Source organism: Phacochoerus africanus, chromosome 13 (genome assembly GCF_016906955.1).
Source record: "Phacochoerus africanus isolate WHEZ1 chromosome 13, ROS_Pafr_v1, whole genome shotgun sequence".
NCBI lineage: Eukaryota > Metazoa > Chordata > Mammalia > Artiodactyla > Suidae > Phacochoerus > Phacochoerus africanus.
In genome coordinates this window covers 6,689,853-6,710,405 of record NC_062556.1, presented here as the reverse complement: position 1 = coordinate 6,710,405, position 20,553 = coordinate 6,689,853, and the positions used below count along the sequence as shown (strand labels likewise).

Here is a 20,553-nt window from a genome sequence, read left to right as displayed (position 1 = left end):
GAAAATAAATGATCATGTATTTGGGATTAACGTAGCTACTATTACTGAATCCTCCATCAAATCTAATAAAGTTCTTTAAAATTATAATTCCCAGTTAATTTATGTTTCAATAGTTTTTATAGGATAGAAAGCTGCATGTAGTTTATTTTCTGTTTCTTCCAAGAAGCAGATTAACAACTCATTTTTTTTTTTCCTATTTAGTGATGTGATCTGTAGGGTGACCACTTCTGTTAGCTTTTCAATGGCAAATGTATGTCCTGTAGTTTCAGGAGTAACCTGTCAAAGTCTAATTCCAAACATTGCTGGAGTCAGTTTAAAAGCGTAATGAATTTTGGTTTTCCTTGGTTCATTTACTACCATAAATATACCGTCTCCCCACATAGATATTAAATAATGGAAATAAAACCATGTCTCAAATTCCCATTCTTTAAAAAGAATCTTTTCAAGATTTAAATAAACACTGGAAAGTGGCATTGGTTAATAAATCAGAATGTGATTGAAATGACAAGACTGTGAGTCATTTTACTTTAAAAATTTCAATATTTGTATTAAAAGAATCATTGTCTTTTTCAGATAAATTTGCGCCTCATCTTGGTAAGCGGGAAGACAAAAGAGTTCCTGTTTTCTCCCAATGATTCTGCTTCTGACATCGCAAAGCATGTGTATGACAACTGGCCGATGGGTGAGTGGCATTTTTCTCATTATTATGAATGATGGTAACTCTGTTTATGCCCTACCTTGTTACACAGACATTTTGAAAAAGTCGTAAATAAATAAAACATAAAAGAGCCAACAGATAATCGAGGCTATAAGGCTTGGAGTTTCTGGGAGTGTCGCAGCCTTCCTGGGGTTTGCTGTCAGCCGGCTCCCTGCAGACTGGAAAAGGAGCCAGTGTGCCAAGCCCCTGGTTGACCTTGGAGCTGTTTTAACGTACAAGAAAAGTATTGTTTAGAAGAAAACTTTCATGTCCGTGACCCTGTTTATACCAAAACATAAAAGGAAAGAAAAACTATAGCAAATTTAGGACATTCTCTTTGGCCTATTCTGTACTTGCTCTATTTAAAGTTGAGTTTGACACAAAGTTTATTTCTAATTCATGTTACTTCATGCGTTCTCTAAACTACCACAAGATCAAGAAGGTATAAAATCCATTTATGCTTTGAGTTTTCAAGTCCATGTCCATGACAGACGCAATTTGGTATGTGTGTGTTGTGTGTGTTACTCCTTTTCCACGTTAGAAGACCGTCCTGCCATCCTCAAGTGAGTCTTTAGCTTCTGTTCTTCCTTTGAGTTTAACCTGAGTTATCGTCACCTTTTGAGGGCATGTTGCACAGTGATACGTATGACTGTTTCAGCTGATTTCACTTAATTTTACTCGCAATATGGACTTTTAAAGGACAAGACTTATTTTAACAAAGAACACAGTGTATACAAAATGAATCAATTAGATCAGTGTTTCTTAACCTAACATAATATGTGGAACTCTTCTAGAGGAAGTAGATTCCCTAGTGCTGACTTAAATTATTTTGTTATAGTGTTTCTTTTCAAAGATAGAGACGTAAAACTCACCTCTTTAAAAGATCCTTATTAACTTGTACACAACCGTATAACTAAAACAGATCTGCAAAGAAGATGCAGGTAGAACTTGAAAACCAGTAATGTTCGACTTAGCAACTTTAATGTGCCACAAGATGTGTTTTTGCCAAAAGCAAATCTCTGCTTGTACCATGAGTATGGTACTGTTGAGTTTGACATGCCTCTGCCCCTCCTGCTGTGTGAGAACCCAGTTGTCTGCAGGGCTTCCACAGAACCTTCATTCACACAGTGGACCAAATTGCCATTCAGCCTTCACTTGGCAAGAATACATCATTTATGTAGGAAGTTGACCTCTGTTACTTTCCCGTTAACCTCTTGACAATTCAAGAAGTACTGCTTGGCTGTAGCACAATCGTAAATTTAAATACATACATAGGCACTAAAATCCCAAGGCTATATACTTGGTTACAAGGTGATTTTTTGAATTATCTAGATAATTTCTAGATTATCATTAAAAGGAAAACACAATCTAAAAATTTTTGAAGAGGAGTTCCCGCTATGACACAGTAGGTTAAGAATCCGACTGCAGAGGCGCAGGTTCAATTCCCAGCCCAGCTCAGTGCGCTAAAAAATTTGCCATTGCCACAGCTGGCCCCAGAACTTCCATATGCTGTGGGTGTGGCCATAAAAAATAAAATAAAAATAAAAATTCTTGACATGGACTTTCAGACCCTAAGAACATGTCTTTGTGGATTCATAGACCTGAGTTTAAGAAATACTGATTTAGATAAATACTTTGAAATGACTGGATCTTTCTTCCTGTTGACAACCAAAGGACAAAATCAACACAGTTTCCTAAATCAGGAAGAGATTGACGCTAAAGAGTATAGATGAGAAGGAATTTCAGAAAAGCTAAAGTAAACTAAACTTGGGCTCTTAGAGTCCTGGATTTTCTTCAGAGCCGGGCAGGGTGGATAACTAACAGAGTGATAAGCCTTTTAAAGTAGCTGTCTGATAGTGAGGTCGTCCTAAAGATGACTTTTGTGATTGGGGGGATGGAGGGTAGAGATGACTTTCGGCATCTGTGGGTGTTGTAGACAAGATTATTGTAACTGTAAAAAGATTACACTGTAAAAGGCTGTATGTAACTGTAAAAGCTTATATGCTATGTAACTAGAGGACGAGAAGTACTTTTACCTTTATAATTGCTTGACCTAGACGTTAAAACTAGTTTTAGGAGTTCCTGTCGTGGCGCAGTGGTTAACGAATCCTACTAGGAACCATGAGGTTGTGGGTTCAGTCCCTGCACTTGCTCAGTGGGTTAACGATCCGGCGTTGCCGTGAGCTGTAGTGTAGGTTGCAGACGCGGCTCGGATCCCGCGTTGCTGTGGCTCTGATGTAGGCCGGTGGCTACAGCTCCGATTGGACCCCTAGCCTGGGAACCTCCATATGCCGCGGGAGCGGCCCAAGAAATAGCAACAACAACAACAACAACAAAGACAAAAAAAAAAAAAAAGCTAGTTTTAATTCCTTAAAATATCCTGATTAATGATGAACAACAGTGAAACTCAGGCGGCAGTCTTTACCATGAATAGTTCCCAAATGAAAGAACCATCTTGCAGTGTTGAAAATTGATTGTATCAATTATACATTACTTCCTTGGTTTTTTTGTTTTTTGTTTTTGTTTTTTTTTTTTTAATGTTTTTTTTTTTTTTAAAGGGCTGCTTCTACAGCATATGGAAGTTCCCAGGCTAGGGGTCACATCAGAGCTACAGCTGCCGGCCTATGCTCCAGCCACAGCCACAGCCACAGCAGTTCAGGGTCTGAGCCGCATCTGTGACCTATACCACACAGCTCATGGCAGTGCTTAACCCACTGAGCAGGGCCAGGGATCAAACCCACATCCTCATGGACTCTAGTTGGGTTCGTTACCACTGAGCCACAGCGCGAACTCCTACATTACTTATTTTCACAAAAAAAGTCTTTGAACCCAGTCTTTCCTCAGCTTTCCAGGTCTACTCAGCAGTTTTAGACACTGCAGGAAATAAAAATAAGTAATTGAATTTTTATTTTATATGACATTTAAATTAAAATCTACGTCTGCCTTGTATCACATAATGCACTAAATATGTTTAAAAAAATTCTAAACATATTTAAGGTATTTTTTGAAATGCAGAAACTTGAAGCCACGTATTTCATTCCCTATACAGGGAATATTTATTGGTGCTAATAATAAAAGCGTAATGAATATTAAATCAGTAGAAGGAAATAACTTTGTGCAGTATATCTTTAGAAGGAATTGATTTTCTTTGGTGTACTCTTGTGCAAAGTAGTGAAATATTGTTAATAGGTTGAGTGGTCAGACACAGCTAGTATTGGGTCAGAGGTCCAAAAAGTCACTAAGTCAGTGTTGCTAGGAGCTGAAATTCCTCCTTTAGCGTTGTTGTTCATACATCTCTCTAAATTTTAGATCCTCCAAGAGGGGAAGGGAGAGCATATTAAACCAAAGAAACACATGGGGACTGTGACACGCTGTATAGGGAATGAAATACATGGCTTCAAGTTTCTGCATTTCAAAAAATACCTTAAATATGTTTAGAATTTTTTCCTTGAGAAATAGACAATTACCGTGATTTGCCTTTCTATCTGTGGAACATCTTGACCAGAAATATTACTTCATATATCTGATGAATCTAAAATATACAAAGAACTCATACAACTCAAAAGCAAAAAAAAAGAATCCAGCTTTAAAATAGTCAGAAGAGCTGAATAGACACTTTTCCAAAGAAGACATACAACCAACAGGCACATGAAAAGATGCTGCACATCATTAGTCATCAGGGAGATGCAAATCAAAACCACAGCGAGCTGTTGCTTCACACCTGTTAGAATGGCTGTTATCAAAAAAATAAAAGATAGCAAATGTTGGTGAGGAGGTGGAGAAAAGGAAGCCAATTTACATGCCCACCAACAATGCAGCCGCTCTGGAAAACAGTGTAAAGATTCCTCAGATAATTAAAAATAGAACTACTATAGGATCAGCAATTCTGCTTCCAGGTGTTTGTCTGAAGAAAATAACAACACTAGTTTGAAATGATGTATGCACCCCTGTGTCCATGGCAGCTTTATTTACACTAACTGAGATATGGAAATAACCTGAGTTCCCATCAGTGGATGGATGGGTAATGAAATTGTCACACACACACACACACACACACACACGGCCATAAAAAAGAATGAAATCTTGTCATTTGCAACAACATGGCTGGCCCTGGAGGGAGGGCATTATCCTAAATGAAATAAGTCAAACAGAGAAAGATGAATACCAGATGGTCTCCCTTATGTGCAGAATCTTAAAAAACAAAAAACACAAGCCCATAGATACAGAGAACAAATTGATAGTTGCAAGAGGTGGGTGTAAGAAGAGGTGGGTTAAACTTTTTTGTAAGTTTAAATAAATTGAATAAAAATTACTTTTTAAAAATTAAAGCCGAATATTTTAACCCAGCATTTTGACAATGAGGACATTTGAATGCAAAACACAATCTGACCCAAGTAAAATTAGATTAGGTAGAAATTATCATGATGAAATTGAACTAACATATTTTTTTGGGGGGGTCTTTTTGTCCTTTTAGGGCCTCACTTGCCGCATATGGAGATTCCTAGGCTAGGGGTCTAATTGGAACTGTTGCCACCGGCCTATACCAGAGCCACAGCAACGCCAGATCCAAGCTGTGTCTGCAACCTACACCACAGCTCACAGCAACACTGGATCCTTAACCTACTGAGCAAGGCCAGGGATCGAACCTGCAACCTTATGGTTCCTAGTCAGATTCATTTCCGCTATGCCACAATGGGAACTCCTGAACTAACAATATTAAAGGAAAGAAAAGAAATGTTCTATTAAACAATAATTTTGGGAGACCAAGTAATTGATAACAAAAGTGTTAATGACTTACTTGATTTTTCTAGAGAAGAGGGGCCCAAGAGCCCCAGGGTCAGATGTCAGCAAAGGCATCCTGGGGGGGTGGGGGCGACCCGGAGGAGAGGCACAGGGCCCTGGGCAGAGCATCTGAGGGTCAGCTCTCCTTTGCCCATTTCGGTTGTGCTGAGTCACTCGGAGGCACTGGTTTTATCAAGTTCATGTTCATCGTTTTGAACACGCAAAGGCAAAGGGAAAACTGCTTGACTTAGCTCCTTTCTCTTCTGTCACTCGCTCTTCAGGCTGTTTAAACAAGTTTTTGCATTGACAGTTATCCTCTAATAACAGGAGCTTCTATAGGAAACAAATACATGAAACTAGAATTCTTGAGAAAAGATGTAGATGGAATTCTCAAATCTTTATCAAAATCAGCTCTGTAAGTTGTATATCTTCAAACTAGTGAAAATTACTGATCCCTTACTTTGTTATGACACAAGGTTCTCAAACCATTGTTTTGACAGGATCATGTTCCATGTTTTACTTAACCTAAGTTAAGCACTACAGTGAAATGTTCTGTTATCCGTCCTACCCACCAGTTTGTATACCATCCTAGCTTTCATGTTTGTATTATACCTTCTAATAATGTTATTTTTCAAGTTTTCTTCGGAGTATTTTGGATAAAGTGAACTAAAGTTGTATTTTCTTTAATGTTTATCAGTTGGCTTCAAAAAAACCAAATAAGTCAACATTATGCAGAAGTAAGCACTATTTTTTTCATTATTCCGTTTTTTAAAAATTTTTGTTCTCCGGTTATTATAGTGTAATTTTTTTGTTATGCTGTGTATCAATGTATTAATTCTTTTAAGAATCTTTGTTAAATCCATTGTTTCTAGCCTCAAATTTTATTTTATCAGGTACAAATACTGGAACATTACAGTATTCTCTTTTAATTACTGATTAAGGTAATTAAAGGATTAGACGTTCCCTAACTCATTTGTTTTAATTTTTAAACTTCAGCGGTCTATTCTGGCACATTTTAATGTGCTTTAAGAAGCAAAAACTAGTCTTAAGCAGCTCTTGCTGTTTAATTAGAAGAACTGGTAAGAACCAAGGCCTCAGTGATTGCATGAGTAGTGACTGTTGCAGTCACCAGGGAGCTCCAAGTGTCTCCTGTGCTGTATCTGTCTGATAATTTGGATCAGAATTCTAGAACAGAGCAGTAACACCTTCATTCTGTGTTAAAATGCACCTAACAGTAGCCTGGTTCTTTTCAGACTGGGAAGAAGAGCAGGTCAGCAGCCCAAATATTCTGCGCCTTATTTATCAAGGACGATTTCTACATGGAAATGTCACATTAGGAGGTAGGTAATAATTACTTTTGTAATGGGATTTAATGCCCTTCTTATGGCAGTGTATTCATTTGTTTAAATGCTAATATCTGATTCTACTAAAAAACTTTTTTCAAATTGTGAATTTTGTCCAATTTTTGATATGGTTCCTTTTTTTACGTTTTGTGTTGTTTAGTTTTAGCACTCTGGTACGTGTTCACTACCTTGTAAAATAAACTCTAAGCCTGTATAGACGGAGGTCTGTACCTGTTATTTTATAAATGTACTCTAATTGTACTTCTGGATAATATAATTCAGATGTGATTTTTTAAAGTTAAAATCAGACATACAAACAAGGAAATGTTTATGATATGGATTTGCAAATACAACAATGAAGGGATGTTTTCAGTTTAGCTCTCACTGATACCGTTGCCGGTCATGCAGGAATTGAGTAACATTAGAGAAACAGTGTAATGTAGTGACTGAAAGAGCAGGTTTTCGAGCCAGACTGTCCAACTTGTGTCTTAGCTCCCTCCACTGCTCTGCTGGCTCTAACCTTGAGCAAGTTATGTCACTGCTTTGTGTCCTAGTTTCCTCATCGGTAAATTGAGATAAAAGTAGTGCCTACCTCAGAGGTTGGGAGGGTTAAATTGGTTTATATTCAAAGCACCTAGAACAGTGCTTGGCACACATTAAACCCTTTAAATGTTACCCATTCCTGCTCTTTATATGTGAACGGAGAGAGGTAGCTCAATAGTGCCCCCTCATGGGGGTACATTTTCTACCATCACCATGTATTGTATTTGAAATCTGTAGGCAGATGATCTACTTTAATATATTTTTGTTTATATGTAGTCATGATATGTTCCCCTCTACACCTAAAAATTGGATTTTTTAACCTATTTTTCCCTAAAGGTAGAATATTTTCATTCATTCAGCATGTATTTATTTCTTATGTGCCAACGCTGTGCTAAACATTTGGAGATACAGGGTTGAACAAGATAGAATCTCTTCCTTCGCAGTGCTCCAATATTAATTCCATAGTGGACACAGATAAAATTCATTGTTAAGATGCAGTGTGGGAGAGGCTGGAGGAGGTGGATGCAAATGATGGCGATGATGACAGTTTCGAGGAGATTGAGCATTTCAGTGCATAGTTTCACACAGAGCCCGATTCTGGTGGCGCTGGTAATGCTGCCCTGAAAGGTAATGCTGTGCATTAAGGGGTGCCTGCCATTTAAAATACGGCTTCTTGGTTTGTTTGAGGTGTTTTGGTTTTTGTTTGTTTGTTTTTGACGGTCTGAGCCTCACATAAGCTCTTGTTTATTGATTGGTAAGTGTTGATTGAATTTAATCTGTTGACTACACAAATGAGTCTCGAGACCCCATTTCACTTTGGGTGTTGATCTATGCGAGCAGTCTCTCACCAGCTTAGTTTTTTCACTACCTTTCTGTTACGACTCCCAAGCTCCAACCTCATAATAAATATTGTAGAATTTGTGTTAAAATTAACCTATTGATTGTTTTGGAGTTTGTTTTTTAATAATTAGCAGATTGACTTACATTATTATCGTCCTTCTGTGTTGCCGTTAATCTTTTTCAAAAGCCAAACAAACCATCTCTGGCCTTGGTGATTTGGACAAGTAGCATAGGAGTAAGATCCTAGACCTTTCAAGTTGATCAGTGTACCTGGGTAATAACATTCAACTGTTTGCGGGGTGTTGATCGCTGTTTTTGTCTTGTCTCCCGGAATGCTGGAACGTGGGTGAAAAGGAGACACTGCATAGAGTCGTGTGGCTGAATGGCTAGTGTGGAGAAACCTGGGCTTGCTTCACATGGCTTGAGACTTGCTCTGTATGTATAACTCTGTAGGCAAAGGATTACATTCTGGGAGTTCCCACTATGGTGCAGTGGGTTAATGATCCAGCTTGCTTTGTGGAGGCATGGGTTCAGTCCCCAGCCTGGCACAGTGGGTTAAGGATATGGCATTGCTGCAGCTGTGGCGTGGGTCTCAGCTCCATCTTGAATTTGATCCCTGGCCTGGGAACTTGTATGTCGTAAGGGTGGCCAAAAAAGGGGGAAAAAAAAGAAAAAAAAAATACAGGTTTCCACATGCCTGCTCCCTGCCTCCCCCATCCCAGTCTGCTACAAGAGGGAAGACCTCTCTCCTGGACACTGTGCAGTGTCGCAGTAGAAGGCAGAAGCACCACCCTGAGGGAGAGAGAAAGCTGCTTGGATCTGATACCCCTCTTCCTTTACCTTCTCTGGTACTGGGAGCATAATACCTGCTATTTCTAGTTGAAACTCAGAGAGAGGAGAAGGATCATAGTCCCCATCATTCAGATTTGTGGCTTCAAATGGGCAGCCCCTCAGCAGCTTTCAGGCCTGTCCAGCATGGCTGCCAGTGTCCACCTCGGTTCACTTACCTGTGCTCCGAGAGGCCTCTTCCTTGCTGCCCGGAGTGATGATGACGATGACGGTAAGGTTCACAGGCTGCTTTTCTGTGCCGAGCCCTGAGGTAAGCACTTTCCTGGGATTGTTTGTTTTAATCATTGCAAAGGCCCCGCTGGTGGAATTACTATCTCCAGTTTAGGTGGCGGAAACTGAGGCATCGGGAGGGGTTAAAAACTCTCATAGCAGGAGTTCCCGTCGTGGCGCAGTGGTTAACGAATCCGACTAGGAACCATGAGGTTGTGGGTTCGGTCCCTGCCCTTGCTCAGTGGGTTAAGGATCCGGCGTTGCTGTGAGCTGTGGTGTAGGTTGCAGACGCGGCTCGGATCCCGCGTTGCTGTGGCTCTGGCGTAGGCCGGTGGCTACAGCTCCGATTCGACCCCTAGCCTGGGAACCTCCATATGCCGCGGGAGTGGCCCAAGAAATAGCAACAACAACAACAACAACAACAAAATAAATAAAAACTCTCATAGCAAATCTCACAGTCAGTAAATAGCAGGGCTCTGGCTTAGCAGAGGCAGTGTGGTACGTGGACATTTTTAACGCAGTCAGGCTTTCCCAGTGCACTTAGTGAACTTTCCAATAGGTCTTGTTTGCATTTCAGTGTTAAATGAGGCCTAGGAGATTATCCAATAAAGGCCCTCTCCTTTTCTAGTGGGTGATTTGAATGCTTTATTTGAATTTTGGAAGTTAAGAGAATAAACCAAATAATGGCTGGATAGCTTTATAATGGAAACTCACCTTGATTACATGAAATATTAGTGATATTGAAGGTAATTAGGGTGCTTTTTAACCCTCACCCTATTCTAGAGGAGGTTTTAAAAGCGTGTGGCAGGAGGGCCACCCTTCCCAAGTCATGATCTAAGCCTGTCTGAAGTTTGTAGTCAGTGAGGGGGTAGTTTGAGCTGTCAGAACTAAAACGTCACAACTCTGGGGCATTTGGTGTACTGGCTGCTTCTGACGTTATACACAGAATGACAGAAACGTGGGCTTACATGGTTCATGGGTATATGGGTGTGTTATATAACTCTGTGTCCAGAATATTTCATAGTAAAATTCTGTATTGCTTATAAATGAGAAAAACCTTTTAAAGTCCTGATTAGAAAACAGTGACTGCTAATAATGCCAAGACAGTTATTCTTTTAGGGTAATACTTTTTAAGAAAATTATTTCCTAATTGAAGAATATAAGGTTGAGGGTTTAAAATATTAAGTTCGTCATTTCTTCTGTTTCTACATTATAGTGGCCTGTTCGGCGCAGGAATTTTTAGATGACTATATATAATTAGATTTCGAAACAAATGTCTCTTATCTACACTCCCTAATTTAGAAAAATCAATCTTTAAAAGATTTTTAAAAAATTCTTTCTCTTCTTTAAAGATTATCTAGTTTTAACCAATTAAGTATTTTATTATCTCCTTCCTTAAACAGTGTGTATATATGGATCAAGCTAATAGCCATAGCTAACTAACTTTTGAATTATAAACATTATTTCTGGCAGTTCCCTTCATGGCTCAGTGGTTAATGAATCCAGCTAGGAACCATGAGGTTGCAGGTTCGATCCCTGGCCTTGCTCAGTGGGTTAAGGATCTCGCGTGGCCGTGAGCTGTGGTGTAGGTCACAGACGCTGCTTGGATCCCACGTGGCTGTGGCTGTGGCTTAGGCCAGCGACTACAGCTCTGATTGGACCCCTGACTTGGGAACCTCCATATGCTCTGGGAGCAGCCTTAGAAAAGGCAAAAAGACCAAAAAAAAAAAAAATTTGTTTCTGAATTCAAAAAACCATGAGAGAATACTATGAACAGTTGTATGCCAACTAACTTGACAACCTAGAAGAAATGGACAACTCTCTAGAGACTTAAAGCCCACCAAAACTGAATCAAGAAGAAATAGATCAACTGAACAGACTGATCACTAGAAATGAAATTGAAAAATGTCATAAAAACACTCCCTACAAATCAAAGTCCAGGACCAGATGGCTTCTCAGGCAAATTCTACCAAACATACAAAGAGGAACTTATACCCATCCTCCTTAAACTTTTCCAGAAAATTCAAGAAGGAACACTTCCAAAGACATCCTGTGACGCCACCATCACCCTAATACCAAAACCAAAGATACCACCAAGAAAGAAAACTATAGGCCAATATCATTGATGGATATAGAGGCAAAAATTCTCAGCAAAAGTTTAGCCAACTGATTCCAACAGCATATCAAAAAGATCATACACCATGACCAAGCGGGATTCGTCCCAGGCTCACAAGGATGGTTCAACATACACAAATCAATCAACGTCACCCATACACCACATTAACAAAAGCAAAGTCAAAAACCACATGATCATCTCAATAGATGCAGAAAAAGCACTTGACCAAGTCCAGCGTCCATTCATGATCAAAACTCTTGCCAAGTGGGTGGGGAGGGAACACACCTTAACATAATAAAAGCCTTTATGACAAACCCACAGCAAATACAGTACTCAATGGAGAATAGCTGAAAGCCTTCCCACTAAAAGCTGGAACAAGACAAGGATGCCCACTCTCAGCCCTGTTATTCAACATAGTATTGGAAGTCCTAGCCACAGCAATCAGACAAACAAAAGAAAGAAAAGGCATCCAAATTGGAAGAGAAGAGGCAAAATTATCACTGTATGCAGAAGACATGATACTATATATAGAAAACCCTAAGGCCTCAACCCCAAAACTACTCCAACTGATCAGCAAATTCAGCAAAGTAGCAGGATATAAGATTAACATTCAGAAGTGAGTCGCATTTCTGTATACTGACAAGGAAATCTTAGAAAAGGAACACAAAAATACAATACCTTTAAAAATTGCACCCCCAAAAATCAAATACCTGGGAATACGCCTGACCAAAGATGTGAAAGACTTACATGCCGAGAACCATACAACGTTAAGCAAGGACATTAAAGAAGATGCAAAGAAATGGAAAGATACTCCATGCTCCTGGGTTGGAAAAATTGATATTGCAAAAGTGGCCGTACTACCCAAAGCCATCTACAGATTCAGCGCAATCCCTATCCAATTACCTGTGACATTTTTCACAGAGCTAGAACAAACCATCCACAAATTTATATGGAACCACAGAAGACCCAGAATTGCCAAAGCCATCCTGAGGAATGAAAACCAAGCAGGAGGCATCACTCTCACAGACGTCAGGCACTATTACAGAGCCACAGGCATCAGGACAGTGTGGTATTGGTACCAAAACAGACCTACAGACCAATGGGACAGAACAGAGAATCCAGAAATAAACGCAGACACCTGTGGTCAATCAATCTTTGACCAAGGAGGCAAGAACATAAAATGGGGAAAAGACAGTCTATTTGGCAGGTGGTGCTGGGAAACCTGGACAGCTACATGCAAATCAGTGAAACTGGAACACACCCTCATACCACGCACAGAAATAAAGTCACAGTGGCTTAAAGACTTAAATGTAAGACTAGACACACACCATCAAACTCCTAGAAGAGAACAGAGGCAAAACATTCTCTGACATCAACCTTACAAATGTTTTCTCAGGTCAACCTCCCAAGGCAACAGAAAGAAAAGCAAAAATAAACCAATGGGACCTCATCAAATTGACAAGCTTTTGCACAGCAAAGGAAACCAAAAAGAAAACAACAAGACAACTTACAGAATGGGAGAAAGTAGTTTCAAGTGATGCAACTGACAAGGGCTTCATCTCAAAAATATACAAACAGCTTGTACAACTCAGCAGCAAAAAAGCCAACGACCCAACTGAAAAATGCGTAAAAGACCAGAATAGACATTTCTCCAAAGAAGATACACAGATGGCCAACAAGCGCATGAAGCAATGCTCAACATCCCTGATTATTAGAGAAATGCAAATCAAAACCACCGCAAGGTACCACGTCACACCGGTCAGAATGGCCATCATTAATAAATCCACAAGGAACAAGTGCTGGAGGGGGTGTGGAGAAGAGGGAACCCTCCTGCACTGCTGGCGGGAATGTATATTGGTGCAACCGCTATGGAGAACATGATGGAGGTACCTTCAAAAACTATGCATAGAACTACCACATGACCCAGCAATCCCACTCTTGGGCATCTATCCGGACAAAACTTCCCTTGAAAAAGACACACGCACCCACAGCACTATTCACAATGGCCAAGACATGGGAACAACCTAAATGTCCATTGACAGATGATTGGATGAAGAAGAAGTGGTATATATACACAATGGAATACTACTTGGCCATAAAAAGGAACAAAAGAATGCCATTTGCAGCAATGTGGATGGAACTAGAGACTCTCATACTAAGTGAAGTAAGTTAGAAGAGAAAGACAAATACCATATGATATCACTTATATCTGGAATCTAATGTATGGGACAAATGAACCTTTTCACAGAAAAGAAAATCATGGACTTGGAGAATAGACTTGTGGTTGCAAGGGGCAGGGGGAGGGGGTGGGATGGACTGGGAATTTGGGGTGAATAGATGCAGACTGTTGCCCTTGGAATGGATAAGCAATGAGATCCTGCTGTGTAGCACTGGGAACTCTAGTCACTTACGACGGAGCCTGAGAATGTGAGACAAGGACTGTACGTGTCTGTGTATGTAACTGGGTCGCCATGCTCTACGGTGGGAAGTTGACAGACCGCTGTAAACTAGCATGACAAAAAAAATCATCCTAAAAAATTGTTTCTGATAATACCAGCCTGATTTCATTTTGTAAGAGGGGCTCTCCCCAGGAAGAGGGTCTCTGTTGGGAAAGTCCCTCAGAAAGCCGTCCGTGTTTGCAATGGTTTCCGTTCTGGTCAGTGATTTCAGTGGGTCGATGTATGTGTAACACCTTGTCTTCTACTTTTCACATAGCGTTGAAACTGCCTTTTGGCAAAACAACAGTGATGCATTTGGTGGCCAGAGAGACATTGCCAGAGCCAAACTCCCAAGGTAAGCCATGCACTGGAGATGTTTCTCCCTTGAGCCACAGAGACAGACGTTCAGAAATGGCTTGGTGTTTCTCGGACATTCTGAGAGAAAGGGAGTTTTCATAGTTTAGAAATAGGAGCTTGTTAAGCAAATAACCAGACATTTTGGAAACGGGCTAAAATGAAGAGTATTTATTATAGCTTAATTTAATTAAAAAAAAGCGAACCTTTTTTCAGAAAGGCTCTGTTTCGTATTATGCTTGGGTGCCTCCCCTTTCCACACGCATTTTTATAAACAAGGCTTTTCTTCATCTTGCCTTAGGTCAGCGGAATCGCGAGAAGACTGGCGAGAGTAACTGTTGTGTCATCCTGTAAGCCCACTGCCGAGCCGGGTGCGACGTAGTCTCTGTCTTTCCTGCTGCCGGCGCCCAGGAGACCCAGCGTTGCTTCAGAACCTTTAGGAAGAGTCTGCCTGTAAACTCATGGACCTGAACTATCACATGAACACTGTCACCCTTTCTCGTGAAAGTAAAAAGAACCGAGAACATTTTTCACTATGATTCCTTATTTCTAGTATTTTTGTTTATGTTGAGCAGTTTTAAAATATATCGGTTTTTGAATGCAAATCAATCTCCAGGGGAAAAGTCAGAAAGTTATCTTTCATAGCAGAAACTGTTTTGCTGCCACAAAAGTTTTCATCACCAGAACTAACAAATGTTGCACATACAGTTTGCACTAAAAACAAGTGACGTCATTTTCTTCCGCAGCAGAAATTGTGACATGGCTTATGGTATCTAGAAATACGCACACACGCACATCCACACTGGAGGACACTCAGCAATTAATGAAGTGAATAACTGGGCCAACTTGACAGGAAAAAATGGAAAAGAAACTAAAATGTTGGGTGAATTCTACCACAAGTCAGCCACGCTGGCTGCCCTGGCACGGGATCCTAAAGTGAGCGCAGCTGTCTTCACGGCAACAGGTGAAAAAACAAAGTGTGCCTGATGCTGCAAGTCCTCAGCAGAGGGCTGATGAGCCTAACGGCCGTTCCTTTAACACGCGCACCCCAGTCTGGCGGTAAAGAGAGCTGTTCACGCAGCCCCCGGGGAGTGCGCGGCCTAGCCTTAACGCAGGGGCGCGTCTGGCCGCTCGGAGACATCTGTGATTTGCGCAGAAGCGTTAGAAAACCTTGTTCAGCCATCCCTTTTCTGTATTTGCGTATCAGCAAATTGACTCTTTCCATCATGAGTGCTCATCTCTGTGTCCACTGTCACACGTACTCATTAGAGAGCTCAGATGAATTCTTAAAATTAAAAAATTTTCCGCAGGACTAATTTTGTTTCTTTGTGTAGTTTGCATTGGGTATTTAGTGCTTGCAATTATGTTAAAATCAGAAGCTGATTTTTAAGGCATACGTGATTAGGGATGCCATTCTTTTGTTTTGTACCAATAATTTAAAAATTGATATGCTAACAACAATTTGCACAGCACTAAAGCATGAGCTGCGTTTCATCTAAACCTGTAAAAAATATAAAAGATTTTATATTTTTTTTCACTGGGAAGGAATTCTTCCTGGATGAAATTAAAAATATGTGTAGAATATATTTAATAAAAAGCTTATAAAATACCTAACTATAGAACTTAAATATAGATTGGCGTGTAGTATATAGGGCAGTATTCCATATAAATAACTGTAGCCTTTATAAAAATGAAGTTGCAGGCTGACATGATGTTCTGTACTGAAAAGTGTCCACGGCCCTTACAAATAGCAAGTGTAACGGTTTCAGATGGTCAGCTTTGTTTAAAGGTAGCCAGGTTATTTTATTCATTGTTAATGCTTTGATGAAAAGGCTTTATATGCAGTAGATCTACGAAAATATTGTTCATACTGATCAGAATTAAATTTGTATAGAGCAGAGTTTTAAAATGAATGTAAATAGCACTAAACATTTTCTTTCTGCAACCTGTACTTATAGATTCTTTCTGTAAACTAAATAAAACAAAATATTGTAGTGCATTTTGGTGGTAATTTTAAAGGTCTTGATTAGGTTGATAATTGTTTAAGCACTGTCTCATCCACGTTAAAATTGTTCTGTTTTTATTTCTAAATCTTTAAAAATGGTTTTAAATATTCTCTTGTTAGTTTTGGGAGGAGTCCCAATGTGTCTTTGGTATTTAGCCGGGTTAATTTGTGCACAGTCATGACAATGAGTAGAATTGTGTAGTCTCTGTAATCACTAAAATGTTCTGTTCAGGAGATGTTAAATATTTATTTGCTTTGTTGACTAGCTCAAATGTGAATTCTGTTAGTGTTGACTGAAGAAGAGTCTGGTAGTTACTTAATTGGGCCATTCTTTCCGAATACAAACTACTGGTAATTATTTTTAATACTTATTTTAATTCTAATGACTCTTCTGGTTTTGCAGAGTTAAAGACTATCAGGTAATTACAATTGAAATTTTATGATGGTTAACAAATATTCTCTTGGTTTTCAATGTATTTTTCTATATGTTCCCACATTATTATAAATTTCCCTTTACGAGACCTCAATTTAGAGTTCGCAAAATGGATAAACTCATTTATTAGTAGAGAAAGAGTTACATCACTTAATACCTAATACTGTTGTGCAAAATGAAAAAAAAAGAGTAGCAGTAAAATTATATACTTAAAACACCAAAAATTTAGATGCCTTAATAGTGTATATGTGAAAATACTCGGCTACCCCTTTTTAAATAGTTCCTTGGGCTGCCTGATGGTTAAAACTGATGGATCACATCCAAGGCTCCTATCCAAGATCCCTCTGCTGAAAACAATGGCTCACTCACCGAAAGGGGGCGCCACCAAGGCCTGGTCCTCCACAGAAAGCCTGGGTCACAGGCCTGTGGCCCTGTCTGGCACTTGGCATTTAACTCGTGTCTTTTACCTAAATTGTCCTAGACTTTTGTGTTCTTCTTTATTAAAACCTTAGCATGTCTCCTTGATCTGAATTATTTGTTTTCTCTTCAAGATAAGTTGTCTCTAATCATGAAAAATACAGAATCCACCGTCATCAGTCACATCAAATGAGGTTTTCTCATAACAAACGTTTATCCTTAGTTTTCTGTCCCATCTTGACCGATGTTACACTGATTTATGTTATCTGATTGTGGTAAACAATGTTTAATGTGAAAAGAAATTAAAACTTTCTTCTCATCTGTTGTAGAATATTTCCCTTGTTTTAAATGACTTTTAGTCATAATTTTGGTGTTTTATTTGAATCATGGCTTCCAAAGATATGACATCTTCAGAGATCCTATCACTGTTTCTTGGTTTAGTTTTTTTGTTTTTGTTTTCCTCTTTCCCTGCCAGCCTTGAACTCTGATAGGTCTGCATATGGGGATGTCTCTGAGGTTCTCCCCTTCTCTGATATCACTGGTACAGCTGTGTTCCTAGAATATGGTGCAGCCCTGGCCAAGAAGTCCCGTCCCACAGTTATCGAGCGTGACCCCCCTTCTCAGCACCAGGCAAGCCACTAGGGGTTCTGAGTCAAATGACACAATTCTAGCTCTCAGGAAGCCCACGGGTCTAGTGGGGGAAGATGACAAGGGGAACTTAGAAGCCAGGTGGAGTTCCCTGGTGGCTCAGCAGGTTAAGGATGCAGTGTTCTCGTTGCTGTGGCTTCACTCATCACTGCTCTGGTAAGGGTTTGATCCCTGGCCTCGGGTGTGGTCAAAAGAAATAAAAGTAAGATGGTGTGAATCCATGACATTAAAAAAAAAAAACAACTGATAACCCAGAAATGGTGATGGAATCTGACCAATGTGATGGGTCTGCCCAAGATGTGAGAACGCAATGGACAGATACCCAGCCCCAAGCAGGGAAACACAGATGACTTTGGGAGAGGATAATGTCCACGTGGAATCCACAGACAGTGAGTAGGATTTGCACATCAGCGTTCAAAGCAGCAGCATTTGCAGTACCCAAGTGGTGAAAACTACCCAAACAGGTGAATGGAAAAGCAAACTTGTATCGTCCCACAGTGGGCTATTATTCACCCTCAAAGAGGAAGGAAATTCTGCCTCCTGCTACAACATGGATGAGCCTTGAAAGCACTGTTCTGAGTGAAATAGGAGGACACAAAAGGAAAAATACTGTCTGATTCCACTTGCATAGGCAAATCCATAGAGATAGAAAGCAGAACAGAGTTGACATGGGGCTGCAGGAAGCCGGGAATGGGGAGCTCATGTTTAACTTGGACAGAGTTCCGGTTTAGGATGATGAGATGGATAGCGGTGATGGTTGCACGACACTAGGAATGTTCTTGATGCCCCAACTTACACATTTAAAAATCGCTAAAGTGGTCGTTTCTATGTTGTGTATGTATTACATATATAACAAAAGTAAAAGAAAAAAATTTTTTTTTCCACAACTGAGTAGACCTTCCCCAGGAAAAGGAGCATGTGGCAGAGGGTCGGAGAGGAAGGGCAGGACGCTGATGGGAGCAGAGCAAACAGAAATGCAAAGGTCTGGAAATGAGAGAGGGCTGCATGGTCAGGAAATCGCAAGGAGCTCTGAGTGGCTGGAGCTCAGAGTACAGGACTTGGAAGGAGAGGGAATATGAAAGCTGAGGCTGGAAAAGTACCAGGTTTGAGGAAACTGGGAAGCCCTGCCAACATTCTGAATCTAGACTTTTCCCCGAAGACAGGTGCATCCACTTTCACATCCCCCAGAAGGAACTCGGCGTCCTCCAGCCTTTCCTCTGTACTAAATTAACAATCCCGTCATCGTTGTTGTGTTTTAAAAATGCTTTTTATAAAGACAGTCCTGAAGGTGAAGAGATGTCTTCTATTCTCCCAAGTCCACCACGCATAAACAAGAACATGATCTGAGTATTTTCCGTTGATATCAATTGCAGAGACGGTTCATAAGTGGAATTGCTTTTATAAACTTGGGATGATACCGTAGAAACTTTTTAATTTAAGTCGAATTCAGCAAAAAAAATTGAAATGAGACTCAGAAGAATTGCTGTCGTTTGGACATTTCTCCACCAGGATAGTGTGGTTTCCTAAAAATCCTCTAGGATTAAAGAAAGTGATTATGAGGGAAAAAAGTTTCTTTTTAGAATTTTCTGTATCAATTTCAGACAATACTGATCAGTTCCCATCTCTGAAAGATGCAAAAGGTAATACTTCCATTTGAGCCCCTCTGAATTTTGGGGGTTATATTTTTGAGTATCTTCGAGATTGCCAACATGTACATTGTTCTATAATTGTCTTGTGATTATTCAGCTTCAACTCCATATTTAAGTGGATTTTGTATCCACCTGTCAGTCTTTCATCAAAGCTTCCTATTCCTGATGGTGTTTGTTTTTAAATTGTTAAGTCATCTATCAGTGGGAAAGTTTTCCCTGTAAAATATCCTTTTAGCGAGACCCATGGTACTGCCTGAAGATGTCTGTCTGCTGCCTTTATGTTTGACTGACACCCCTCTGGGCTGTAATCCTCTTAGGTTGCACTTCTTTCAGACGTGACCCTTGATGTTTTTGTTGTTGTTTTGTTTTGGTCACACCCATGACATGTGGAAGTTCCCAGGCCAGGGACTGAACCCAGGCCACAACAGAGACAATGCCAGGTCCTTGACCATCTGAACCCCCGGGGAACTCCTGCTCTGATATTTTAAGGCTCTGATTGCTGTGAAGAATTCTGAGGTCAGCCTCATTTGTGTCTTTGGTAGTTGATTTGTGTTTTCCTGGGTGCCTGGAGCTTTCTTTAGGCCTCAAGTTCGACAGCTTCTCCAGGATCTGCCTTGGCACAGAGCCCTCCATGTCAAAATCTACAAGAACGTGGCATGTGCGTTGCGCCTGCAGAGTCAGTTCCGTTCGGGGTGTTTTTCGCGTACGTCTCCGAGTCCACCTTCTGGTGCTCTTCTCCATCCTCTGCTTCAGGGACACGGTGCCAGGTCGCATTCTCTCCGTCCATGCCCTGTACGTGGCATCTTCTCTCTCGACTTTTATGCTCCAGTCTTTCCCTGGTGCAGGTGCTCTAGTGCTGGAGAAGCTTCCCCCGCCCTCTCTGCTGCTGTGTCACTAAGCGCGTGCGCCTGGGGTCCCCCCACCTGGCTGGGGTGTTGTACATTCCACCTGGGGCTACCGTCAGGGTCTCTTCATTACTGTGATTCTGTGTGGCCCTGGACCCTCACTTCCGCCAGAGAAGGGGCTCTGTTTCACCTCCCATTCCGCCACCCCTCAGCCTCCCCCGACTCTGCCAAGTGCTCTTTCTAGTTACTTCTCACGGAAGCTGGTCACAGAGGGAAGAAGAACAAAATCTATTGTCTCATTGTTTTAAATAGTTATTTTGTTGTTGTTCTTTTTAGGGCTGCACCCATGGCATATGGAGCTTCCCTGGCTAGGGGTCCAGTGGG

At 40.5% G+C, this 20,553-nt stretch overlaps 1 protein-coding gene across 2 annotated transcripts in view; it reads left to right on the top strand.

Moving 5' to 3' along the window:
- Positions 1-17,135, top strand: part of UBL3 (ubiquitin like 3) — a 101,649-nt gene extending 84,514 nt beyond the window's left edge. Inside the window, exons 2-5 of one of the 2 annotated variants that reach the window (XM_047756295.1) lie at positions 574-682; positions 6,733-6,819; positions 14,096-14,173; positions 14,474-17,135. In XM_047756295.1, coding sequence (XP_047612251.1) covers positions 574-682; positions 6,733-6,819; positions 14,096-14,173; positions 14,474-14,526 — 327 coding nt within the window. In that variant the 3' untranslated portion in view covers positions 14,527-17,135. Of the gene's footprint in view, positions 1-573; positions 683-6,732; positions 6,820-14,095; positions 14,174-14,473 lie in introns of those variants that run through there. The other variant, XM_047756291.1, reaches the window with a different exon arrangement.
- The last annotated feature ends 3,418 nt before the right edge of the window (positions 17,136-20,553 follow it).